The 13,117-nt window shown below is 41.6% G+C and overlaps 1 protein-coding gene across 2 annotated transcripts in view; it reads left to right on the top strand.

Moving 5' to 3' along the window:
- scube1 (signal peptide, CUB domain, EGF-like 1) overlaps positions 1 to 13,117 on the top strand; it is a 143,095-nt gene that overhangs the window by 79,487 nt on the left and 50,491 nt on the right. Inside the window, exons 6-7 of one of the 2 annotated variants that reach the window (XM_084710726.1) lie at positions 1,900 to 2,016; positions 10,155 to 10,244. In XM_084710726.1, the coding sequence (XP_084566852.1) occupies positions 1,900 to 2,016; positions 10,155 to 10,244 (207 nt within the window). The remainder of the gene's footprint in view (positions 1 to 1,899; positions 2,017 to 10,154; positions 10,245 to 13,117) is intronic. The other variant, XM_084710727.1, reaches the window with a different exon arrangement.

The following is a 13,117-nucleotide window of genomic DNA, read 5'->3' as shown; positions in this document are numbered from 1 at the left end:
TGGCCCGTGAGGAAGAACTACTTAGCTGGCTGTTTTAGAGCCAAGGAAGTAAAGCTGAAACCTGGTTTCTCCAGGGGAAACCAGGGCTGAGGTTCTCAAAAGAGCTCCAAGAAAGGTTCTGTGGTGAAACCTCCTTGTTACCGTCTCCTCTTTCTCATGTTTGCCTTGTTTTCTCCCTTTCGTTCCATCTTCAGCCTCTTCTTATGTCTCTGTTCTTATGTTCTCTTTCCAACATCATCTCATGGGATGATGTATGAATAGCATACCACTTTTAAGGACATTTTGTGTTTCATATTTTCACATGTTAAGCTTATCAAGCGTCATTTTATGTCATTTAGCCCAGTGCAATTTATGAGTTTTGGATGTTCTAACAATAGTCATGTAACCTGTGATTTCTTTTTAGCTAATGTTATGAAATGGTCACAGTTTGGTTAGGTTTAGTAAACAATTGTGGTTTGGGTTAAAATAAGTACATTAGCTGGTTATATGGCCTCTGTGACCTGTGTACATCACATTCATGACAGAAGTTAAATTATGCAGGCTACTAAAGTTAAAATAAGACTTTTGGCTTGACACAGGACACAAACCACAGTCTCCCGGATGACGGTCCTGTGTTTGTTTGACCCATCCATCCACTCCACCTCCCCCATACAAAGACAGGGGACTCGTCCTTGTTGTCTCTCTTTCCTCACTAGGCCCCCTTTGACCTCAGGAAGTTTTCCAGGAAGTCAGGAACCTTCAGGGACTTTATCTAGATTTGAAACAAGGGAAATTAGTCCCAGTAACTATGCCAACAAAGGTATCCTAACCTTAATCCTCCAAGGTTCCCCAATCTTTCCCTACCTGAGTCCTAACTTAACCACTAAAGCTCCTTTTATATTTAAAACAGCAGTGTCACTGTTCTCCTGGAGATATCAGCTGTAGAAACATCTGCCTTCTTGACACTCATTTGTAAAAACTCAACACCAGTGTCTCTTTCCAAAAATCATGATATTCAAGATAATCCTCACACCTTGATGCGAGCATTTTCATGTAGGAGCTATATTCTCTCTCCTGAACAACACCTACCACCTGTATCACCATGCATCTACTCATGGATGAGAGGTTACAACTCAGCTGTGGAGGACGCTGTTGATGTTTACATCCTATGCTGTCAAGAGCTTCTCCTCCATGAGTAGATGCACGCTTCCCTCTGTATGATGATGCATTTGGCAGGTGTAGTTTAGTACAAAAAAAAATAGTTCCTACATGAAACTGCCTACACAAGGCCTGTGTTTGGGCAATTTTTGAGGTAACTTATGTAAATACAAATTTCTAGTATTGTTACAACAGAACCTTCACTTTATAAAAAATTCTGGTATTACATTTAGCTTTTTTCCATCATTTTCAGACACTGTGAACATAATTCTTGGTTCTTTCTCTACTTTTTCCATCCAGCCCTCTTTTTCTGTCTCCCCCTCCCCATCCTCATACTTCCTTCTCCCTCTTTCATATACTTCTCTCTCTATCTTCTTCTCCTCTTCTCCTCTTTCTCTCTTCCTTGTCCCCTTTCTCTGCCAGTTCTTCCTCTACTATAACTCTCTCTCTTGCCTTCTCTTGCTCTATATTTTTCTCGTCTCTTTTTTTTGCTCCTTATTCGATTTCCTTTCCTCTCTCTGTCTTTTTGTTACGACCCACTCCCACCTGTCATGTCGGGCCATATATCCAGTCGAACATAATTTTGCGTCTTTATTACTGCACAGTATAAATGTCCCTCTGGGGCTGCTGTCTGGTACATGACATCATCATTGTAACTAAATAAGGAATTAGTGGACCTTTAAAATGTCACCAGCATTTTGTTACACATTATATATTGTACAAGCCAGGAGTAAGATTTAAATGTGTGTGTGTTGTCTTCAGTGACGTGTAACTATGGAAACGGCGGTTGCCAGCACACATGTGATGACACGGACACAGGGCCGGTGTGCGGCTGCCACCAGAAGTACGCCCTACACTCAGACAGCAAGACCTGCATCGGTGAGTCACAACCAAGATGGCTTCCCTGTTCTTACCCTGGAGCCCTCACAGCTGTTTGACTGTAACATCTGTTGTATGATAGAAGGCCCCGGACAGGTTCAGTGTAGCACAGATGATTTAAAAGAAAAAAAGTAACAAAATGAGGAAGTGGGGGTAGGAGGTGGTGAGTTGGCAGATAGATTATCTTCCAGCTCCCCAAATTTCCTCCCCGCCTTCCTCCCAGCTCGTCTGATTTAAACACCCTGCTGAGCACAAAAGAGACACGGAGCTCAGAGAAGCAGCAGGGTTGGGTACCATTCACTTTTGAACTGATCCAACACCAGTACCAGTACCTGGAATTTGTTTCTAGTCCCCAGTGGTATCTTTATATTCTGTCTGTAATAACAAAAATGCAAAGTCAGTTATGATAAGTCCTTTCTTCTCAGTTTCAACATTGTTATTCGTGTAGAACATTTTACACACCACACAATATAATATATCTAAAGATACACTTTTTCTCTAAAACAACATACTGCAAATTCTCAAATTGTGCAAATGTGATGATCTGGATGATATGGACAAAAGTATCATAATATTTGTACCAAATACATTGATATCGATATTGCAACAATATTATAGGAGTGCGAGAGGTCCTGGGTTGAAATCCTGGACGTACCCCCAGATACTTTATGACCCCCCTAAACCAACAGAGCCTCCACTGGAGACCAAAATGTGCAAAAGACATCAAGACAAATATATGGAAATTTAAGCCTACAAGCTTCATTTTAAGCAAATTAACCATACTGAAAATGTGACAGTGACTATTGGAACATTCACAAAATATTACGACAATAACATTTTTGATAAATAATCATCAGTAATATGGATATAATGACTAAGTGAGTAAAGGCAAATAATAGAATAACTACAAGTGTGGTTAGTTCAGAAAATTACATCACTACTTCTGTACTGTAATGCAACCAAGAAAAGACAAAACTTAGACCATATAACAATATAACAATATCCCAAATATAAAACAATATCTAATCCCATATCGCAATATGGATGTATTATTGATATAACGATAAATGATAATCCTATAATAGATCAGGACTATTCACACACTAAAGGAAAACACAGAAAGTTTGACAGCTCATTTACTGCTGGAGGCTTTGAGTTGTGCAGACAATATGGAGTCTAACACTTTCATAATGCGTGCATGATGTTGATGTCATGCTTGCCTAATAGACATGGGTAAGTTACTCTGTCATGCACATGTGCTCTCAGGTACCAAAATTTGGTGTAATTTTGTCAGTACCCTTTAAAGAAACAAGTGTGGTACCCAACCCTAATTATATCTTCATCCAACATTACCCTGATATATAAATGTCATCCCACATTGGCAATAATGGACGACATGGATGAGAGTCATCGGTATTACTGTAACACTTCTGCTGTTAAAAAACTGTGAGTAAAAGACATTAAGGATGAGAACTCAATGCCTTATTTATGAACACTGTAGTCCAGCTTCATGCACACTATACTGTATTCTGCATCTTATTGGTTAGAAGCCATCAGAATAGAAGTGAAGTGCAGCACGGTGTTCAGTAAATCAGGATGTACAGGTACATTGAGTTTATGTCTCCATCTTCTCTGCAACACAAACACTATGATAATCTCCATAGTTAGTCTCAGAGGGAGTATCGCAGCAGTAAGGTGTCAGGGCCAAGGAATGAGCAGTAATATGTTTTCAGTATTAGAGAAATGACTGAGTTGGCTGGTGGAAAATGAATGACTGACACATCTCCCACTCTGACTCTGAAAAACACATTCATCATGTCAGAGGGTCAGTTGACTCAGTGAGCCCAGCCAGGGCCCAGCAGGCAGCTCGCTCTGCCCAAACAGGCCATTTGTATATGACTGTCAACAGAAGCATGCATCCACATTCTGGCTCTCACATAGAGGAGATTCATTTTCATCGTGCTATTTTTCTAATCAGTAGAGGATGGATGAGGCGTTCCAGGTAAGTGGAGTTGTTCATAACTGTTTTCTCCACCTGCTTCCTACTGATTGAAATGTAACAGATAGTTTATAGAGGCTGAAAGCAATTTTCATCACCACCACTTTAGCCTACTACAGCTTGTTCCAGTCATACTGGTTGTAGTTTGAATGTATTGGTATCAAGGGCCTGTAATCTAAGGTACTGATCATTTGTGTGCACATATTTGCCATTTTTACCATAATTTGTTCACTCAAATTGATCACCCAGTTGACCCTTTGCTAAGCCCCGCCCTCCTCAGTTACTGTTTCTATGTCTGTCAAGCTTTCCGTTCTTGCACTACACAGATGCATTTTAAAATGATAATGTTGGCAGATTTGACTAATTGTTGATTAGGTCTTAGATTTCAGAGAGAAGAAAACATAAGCAGCTTGTCATTTCTAGCTGACAGCTATGGACTTTGTCAGCTCAATGATGCCTCTCGCTAGCAGATTTCATAAGTGTAGCTGGTTAATGTAAGTCAGTGCTAGTGCTTAAATGTGTAGTCTGAACAGAGGCATACACAGAAGACTGTGACACCACAAATGACTATTAGTTTTGTTTGTACGACTTTCTGGAGTCAGCTTGGAAAACACGTTCCACTGACGTGCAGTAGTTTGGCATCCCCGAACAAATTGGGGGGAATGGGGATGTGTGCCTACACATACACACCTCTGATGATGAAATCTTTTTCACATGAAGTAGCAGTCCCTGGTGCACTCACAGACATAGAAAGTATAGTACCATCTTCAAACTACATGTCCCAGACATCCCCATCAGTTGTTGATCGATGTAAAGGACTTGTATACTATGGAGTAACATTGTTTGTGTATTTAAGTTAAATAATAAAATGTTATTAAAATGCTATTTCTAACACGAACATTATATTGTTTGGATTCTTACCAAAGAAAGACATACTTGGACAAGCAATATGAGTCTTAAATCTGGGCTATACTTTATGCTTTCAAACCATATGTGTCACTTTAACAAGAAAAAATGATTTGAGGATATGAGGTATAAGCAGGGGATGATTTTGGAAATACAGTCATTAATATTGTAAAAGGAAGCGCGAGAATTGGATTAAGTGCAGTGGACCTTGAGATGATCACTGCCCAAGGCATCTTCCAACCACCCAGCCAGACCAGCTGGACCACATGTGGCTCAATCAGCCCAGCAAGTGAGGGAAGAAAGCTGGCATAAGAGCTAAGATAACCCATCTCGGACAGAACAAGCAAGCAAACAAACACTTTTATTATTCACCAACCCTCCCAACACCCCCCAAACAATTTTACCCCTGGGAATAAGTCATGAGATTGGCAAATGTAGTACCTACCTAGCCAGGGAACCAGACAAATCTATCAAGCTCATATTTTTATTGGCTTGCCTTGGATACAGTCAGGCCAATCCCTACCATGGGGTGGGTTTTATACAATGATAGATAAAGGGGCATCACCAGTCCAGATTTGAAAAGTCACATGTCACTCGTTTGCTGCTTTCTGTCTGCAGGGTATGGTTTATGGCAGAGATACTATCTGATTAACAAGTCAGTGAGTCTATCCAGTATAACACACAGGGCTCTCAACACTCAGATCAAACTGTCATATTAGACAGCGCTGATCAAATACATGTCAAGATTCTGTGACTGTACATCCATTTTCTTCAGCTTTTCCAGAAACAGGCTAAGCCTGGTATTATATATTTAAAACACTGGGTCTTTGATTCCACAGAGAAATAAACAAAAGTAGGATTATCATTTCTAGCTGATGACTGTGGATTTTGCCTATGAAGGAAACTCATATCAGCCACTTGTATTCACAGTCTCATTCTTTTGGTCACTACTCAAAGCTCATGACCATAGATGAGGGTCGGTATGTAGACTGACTGGTAAATTCAAAGCTTTGCCTTCTAGTTCAACTCAACCAGACCACGAGGGTCTGATACGACTGCCTCATCACCTGTCCATCTCATGCTTTCTATCATCACTCATTTAACATACACGAGATACTTAATACTAAGTGTGCTGTTTGTGTGTAATACAAGAAAGATCACAATCGGTGAGGCTGCATCTGCTGTTTTGCAATTTTCGCCCCTTTGTAATAAAAAATTCAGTATCTAACACAAGTTATGCTGGATGTACTTTATGTAGTAAGCTGGTTATAGCAGATAAAAACAAAGTTTGATCCATTCCTCACACATTTGCTCTTGTGTTTCAGGTCTCTTTTGAAAGACACTGCTCTTCAAACCCATGAGACACAGAGTATCATTCTTCTAAGAGCCCCATGTGCACCACATAAACATGTAGAGAAATGCAAAGCTTGACAGGCCTGCGGTCCATAGTTACTGTTACTAAGCTATGATTGGATAGTTACTCTTCGAAGGAGGGGTTTAGCGAAGGGTCAATTTACTTAGATTGCTTTTGTCAAATGACTCAAAGTATTATAGCTGCAGAAATGAAATGTAATACTAAATAAACAAAAAAGTAAGGCCATGCACAGTCTCAATGGGATGCTTGAGTTTAATAGTTGATTTTGGATTATGTTATATAGATTTATGTAACATTTTGGCTGTCAGATACAATCTTGTGTTATCTGTGGCAACATATTTGTTTTGTTTGTTTGTTTGTTTCTGTTTCTGTTGAAATTATTAATTTGAAGGTATGAAGTAATAAAATGTGAGCAAAAATTATTTAAAAAATGTACATCTAATATATACTGGGTCCTCTGGAAATATGTAGGCATATATAGAGTGGTTCATTTGAACTCTGAGGTAACAGCTCTTCTTCAGTTTGCTTGGTGGTTACTCAGGAAGGACGAACTCCAACCCAATCACAGAAAACCTCCCAAATATCCAGGATTAATGGGTATAACTAGATGGAGGTTGACATCTGATAGCCAGCAGTTCCTCAAACTCGGAAAGTTTAGCATGACAAAATTAACCGAAACCAAACCACAGTCTGGACTGGTGTTTCATCAAATATTAAGAGTTGATACAAACACCAGAAAAGGTGTTCATAGCAGAAATCCCTGAAGCAGTGATCACTAAAGTTCAGTGCTTGGAATCAGAGTTAGTTTACCTGGCAATTGGACAGGCCACCAAAACTCTTTCCAGTTAATGAGCTGCTTGGGAGTCCATGTGACTTTTCTTTACAAGTTTAGGTTCATTTGTAATGGGCTAATTAACCAAATAAAAAAAATCAGGTAAACTTTTCCATGTGGTTAAAACCAAAGAAAAGTGTAGGTGTGATTTAACACTTGGTTGCATGTAAACTGGTGAGATTATAACCACCTGCACAACTGACTATGAACTGAGAAACACTGCAGAATGATGTCAGTGCTGTTGATCCCACACACGGACACGCAATTATCTGATGTCATGTTGATGGAAACACTGGAAACACTTTTCTGTATGTCTGCCTTCGTCTGTCTCACTCTGTGACTTGAGCAGATTGTCTTGCTGTTTTTTGGCAGCACCAGGTTTTGACTGCCCATAACCAATTTTTCTTTCCAGCTGCTTCAAAGAAGCGAAACACGGCATCGAGGGACGGCTTCCAAGAGGAAGCCCAACAAGAGCGAGCGGGAATCCTCCTCTCCCTCCTTTCCCAGTGTCTCGTGTCTTTCCTCTTTCTCTGTCTCCCTCTCTTCATACTTTGACGAGAGAAAGGACCTCTGTATTTCTGGTGTCCCAACTGCTCCAGGGGCCTGCCTTTAACCCCCCCTACCCTCCCTTTTTACCCTTTCTATGTAGCACTGTCCCTCTGCTCCTCCTCCCTCCTCCTCCTCCTCCTGCTTTCTGGTGATAGTACCTGATTGCCTGTCTTGTCTGAGCATCCATGTCAAAACCAAATCAGGTTTAATCCAAGAGGAAAGAGTGACTCCAGGTTGGGGAGGGTGGGTCGGGGGGCCACGTGTTAGACTCGGTGATTAAAAAAACGGACATCTCAATTGCAGCCTGATCTTAGGTAAAGCTCCCACGAAAGCAAAACCTAACAACCTCCTCCTCCAGCTCTCTCACTACCTCTTCATCCTCGATAACCTGGTCGATAACCAAATGCCCTTCAACACCAAAATGACCTCCATCCCCCATCCATCAGCCCCCTTTAGAGAGGCAGAAACTTGCTCCGCTCACCTTTCTTCACTCTTATAACATGCCGTTTCTGCCGCATGTGTCCACTCACATCGTCCATTTGTCTACTACTGCATCTTTCACTAATCTTTCTGTCCGTCTGTCTGGTTGTCCTCTTGTCCAGCTGCATGGGAGAGCCTGCGCTGCATTTGTATGGTTTCCCTTTTATTTCTTTCATTTTCCCTTTTTGAACTGAAGTACATTTTTATTGTTGTTGTTGTTTTTAGAGATCCTTATCCCTTCTGTTTCCTCCCAGTGCATTGGTTTTTGCCATCCGCCTCCTAGCTGTTAGTAGTGTAGAGTGGTTTAACTCTTCCCCCCTCCTCGTCCTGTGTAGGTCCAGCTCTCTAAACCCCTCTCTGTGGGCCTCCGACCACCGCTTAGTCCCATAGACTCTTAAGGAAACAAGTGGGACTCTTCCCACCCCTTCTCAACCTGTCTTCCACATCCACCTTCTCACACACACATTTTATCTCCCTCTCTGACAGATTTTTTCACACACTCGAGCAAGCAAAACGCTCAAAAGCACGCACAGTGGTATGCACAAGCATTCGATTCAACAATCGCACTCACACAGCCACATTTCACCCGTTAGCTGAGCACCAGAAAGCCTCCATTCATCTCTGAGTGTACTTCAGAGAGTCCTCCACTTTGTCCATCAAGCGCCTGAGAGAAAACGGTAGCAGGCCTGGTCTGGGGGAATGGAAGGGACATTAATTACCCCATATCCAACTCCCCCGCCCCCACACACCCTCCACCATCCCATAGGACTGTGTGTGTGTACATCAAAGACCGGTCCTATTGCGGCAAGTGGCGTCCATTCACAGAGAGATGCTCATTCAGGCCCTAATGACTTGGTGCCAAGTGAAAGGCTGCCTCCCACTCCCAGCCCCATCTTCAAACCCCAACACTGCACCACATGCATGCCATCTTAACAGTGAACTCACCCTCTTCTACAACCATCATCCTCTCTCACCTTCCTCCCTCCACCCCCTCAGCCCCCCACCTCCGCTGCCCAGCTTTTGGGAACTTTGGTTTTTCCAGCGTTGACTGTTAAAGCCAGTTGTGATGTGTTCCATAGACAAACAGGCAACCAGCGCTGCCCCCAGATTACCTCCTCCTGCTTTTTTTTTTCTCTGCATGCCCTCCCCCTACACCTCCCCTCCAAACCCCATTTCTCAGTAAGTGCACCCCCTCCTACCCTCATACACCTCTCCCATTGTGGACCATGATGGGACTGATTCTGTCTCTTTTCCTACTCTGTTCCATCATCCCCTCTCGATCATCTCGTCACTGCTCCCTTCTCCCTCTGCTGTCTGACCTCTTGTCCTCCCCTGCACCACCCTTTCTTCTCTTTTTTGTTGTCATCATCACCCTCTTTTCCTTCGCTTCTGTCTCCACATTTAAGGCGGCTTGTCTTGGAAATGTTGGACATGTGTCCTTCCCCTCCCTGCTCTTTCTCGTCTTCCTCCTCCATCTTAACGCTAAGGGAATCATTGCTGACAGTGTGGCTGTTTGATATGGAAGACAGAAACTCCATCGGCGACAACAGCAACGTCAACATCAGAATTAAAATCCCCTCAATCCCACTCCATCCCCAAAATCCCACATCTTTACCTATCCACCCCACACCTTTATCTATCCACCCCACAACTTTACCTTATCTTTTTTAAAGAATTTCTTTCATATGTATGCCCTGAACCTCCTCCCCTCCCCTTCCCTACCTACCTACTTGCCTACCTACCGCTTCATTTTTGTAAGCTACACACTGACACTGATCATTTTCATTTATTTTGTTTTGTTCTTTTGTTTGCTCTGGGGGATTTATCATTTGTTTGGGGATTAACACTCTAACAGGGATTTTGGCGCTTCTTCATCGCTTCTTGCTTCTTGGCTTTGGTTTTTTTGCTCAAACGCCAAGAGGGGCTGAAGGTCTGGTCATTTGGGCTTCTCATTAACCTGCTGCTCACTGTTTGTCCCCTTGTCACTTGTGTTTTAGAGAAAGATGAGGCTGCAATTGAGAGCTCTGAGTTCAATGCCACGTCAGTAGCTGATGTGGACAAGCGGGTGAAACGGCGGCTACTTATGGGTAACTCTTTTCTTCCTCTTTCTATGTGTTGCCATGGCGCTTGTGCTTGTATCCCCGACTCCACTCCTCTCCGTTCCTCCTCGTCCTCCTCTCTCTGTCTTTATTTTGTTAATCTTTTTTTTGTAAACCTTTGATGCCCACTGTGTCTACTCCCACAGTCACAGTTTTGTTGCAACAGTATCTAACGTGATGAAAACGGAGTAAAAGAGGTCGCTGTTTTCCTTTAAACCCTTCCTCCCTAACTCTACTTGCCAAATTTCTGGATGGCTCTTTAAGGTTTTCTCAATGACTAACATTTAATTTCCCAGCTCCACCTTACTCCAAATGTTTTGTGTCCCATTCCCCTCATTTTTGATTGCCCATGTTACAAAAAGAGGATACCTTACAAACAAAGCAAAATATGTGAAAAGGTTGTAGACCGAACTTTCCGCATGGTTACAGAACTATGCCATGAAACTGAAGTGAAGTGAAATTGTTCCATGGGTTTTTCACACTGTGCTTAGCCCTCAGCTAAAAGCATTCTTAGGACCTTCTTAGCACAAGGCTAAAAAAGCTTTAACACTGGCACAATCCTGGCACATTCCAAACATGGCTAACCTTGACTTTAGCCTAGGGCCTACTTTGGAGCAGGGTTACCTCTGGGATTGGTGGGGCTGCCCCCTGAAAATCGACTAAACACAGGGCTAAAAGGTGTCAGTCTGAAACGGGAGTAAAGGCTGTTAAAGTAGTAGTCATATGTCATCTTAAAATGTAAACAGTCGCTGTTCCAATGGCCATTTAACCCAGAGATATTAAAAGCACAGTGCGAATTCTGTAGCATTGTGCTTAGATTAACCTTGGGTTAAAGATGTCTGAGTGAAAAGGGGTAGGTTTTCCAGCCATTAGGCTAAGGATAGCCCTGGACTAAGTATAAGCAGTGTGAAAAGCCCTTCAGACATCCCAGTCCTTTTGTAATCATTTAGACTTTGTGTTCAGTCAAGGTTAAAATCAGCAGACTGGAAGACTCTGACCAAATGAATATTTGCTCTTTGCCATGTTGAAGACACATTAGCCTTTAATGCTTTTGTTTCTGGGGGCTGCATGAAACAAACTCAAAAGCCCGTGGGCATCCTTGGACCACATTTTAGGAACAACTGGTAAAACCCAATTCAATGTTTTTTTTAAGTTTGTTTGTTCGGTATTAGATTGCTCTGATACCAGCCTTAAATGCTGGATTGAGTATTGGTGAGAATGCGGATCTATGCATCGAGCTGATATCACATTATTAGCACCCTAACTTCCCAGCAGGGTCCTGTATGTCATTTCTCTTTTTAACCTGAGTCAGGTCATGCAAGAATGATAGCAATCATATCACATCGATACAGGGTTAGTGGTATACAGCTGTTATTTTTTTAGCACACTGGTATCAGATCAGTACTCGACATCGACCAGTACAAGGTTCTGGTATCAGAATCGTATCAGGAAGGAAAATATGTTATCAGAACATCTCTAATCTATTCCTACTATAAATACTGTTAGCATATCAAGGACTACTGCTTTAAAAAATATAAGTAGGATATTAGGAGGCTATGACTTTGGCCATGGTTGATTAAAGGCAACACTCTACCAGTTCTTCTTGGTTTCAGACCTTCAAGGGATGGTTTTCCTATGACTTGATCAATGAGACTTACCCAAAGTCTTTCTGCTTTTTCTGAAGCGCAACTTTCATTATCTACTGTTTTGAATTTCATCTTTCTTTTATTTTCTAAGACAGAGGTACATCAAAAATCCATCTTGGTATCCAGAACGTCAAACTGATGTGCTGTACAGTCTAGTCTATTAAACCACCCTCCGTATAGGTTTCATTTCAGCAGGTTCTGGATGGTGTGGAAGAATGGAGTTTTAAGGGCGCTTCTTTGTCCCTCTTTTTCCTCTCTGTCCTTCTCTCTCCTCCCTGTATGACCTCTTAAATGAATATTTAATTTCTCCTCACCAAACCCTGCTTCATCTCCTGTTGTACCAGCATGTCACCTGTCCTGATGGCGGGCCACTTGAAACCTGTAGTATTCCACAACAGTACACCATGTACCCCTCTTGTGTTAGATTGGAAATAAACTCACAAAAAGGATTAAAGTTAGGCAAATGCTATATAAACCCAGGTGTCAGTAGCTAACAATCCTATTTGCACCCAGGGTGTAAATAGCCAATTTGTATATTTACACCCACATGGCCGAGAAAACTATCATCTCTACCTAAACCTAACCAAATACATTTGTTACCCAAACGTAACCAAGTTGTTTTGTTGTCTAAACTCTATAGCAAAGACAAGCACCCAGGTGTTTCCATAGTCAGTAAGGCTATTTGCACCCACTGTGTATATGGCTTATGTTGCTACTTATGCCCACATTGTAGAGAAAAACTTTTCCTAAACACAACCAAGTAGTTTTCTTACTTAAACCTAACCAGGTACATTTTTACCCAAATGTAACCAAGTAGTTTTGTTGTCCAACCCTAACCAAGTCATTTTTTTTACCTAAACCTAACAACTTATTTTTTTCCCGAAACTAACCAAATATATTTGTTGTCTAAACCTAATCAAGTAGTTTTGTTGTCTGAACCTAACAAGAGTTTTTTTGCCCAAACCTAACCAAGTAATTCTGTTGCCTAAACCTAACCAAACAGCAACTGAAAATAAAATTTGAAAATATTAAAATAATAAGTAAACTGTGTCTACAAATTAAAACACAATGCTGTCATCTAGTTTTACAGAGTTTACAGGGCTGTAAATAGCTAAAAGCTGTTGTGTGACTATTCTCACCTGGGTGCAAAAAGACACTCTGTTAAAGTTAATTCAAATCAACCCCCCCAACTCACATACACACACACAATGACAT

Source organism: Lutjanus erythropterus, chromosome 22, assembly GCF_056507025.1.
Source record: "Lutjanus erythropterus isolate fLutEry1 chromosome 22, fLutEry1.hap2, whole genome shotgun sequence".
NCBI lineage: Eukaryota > Metazoa > Chordata > Actinopteri > Lutjaniformes > Lutjanidae > Lutjanus > Lutjanus erythropterus.
The sequence above is the reverse complement of the archived record's forward strand: the minus strand, read 5'-3'. Positions and strand labels throughout refer to the sequence as shown.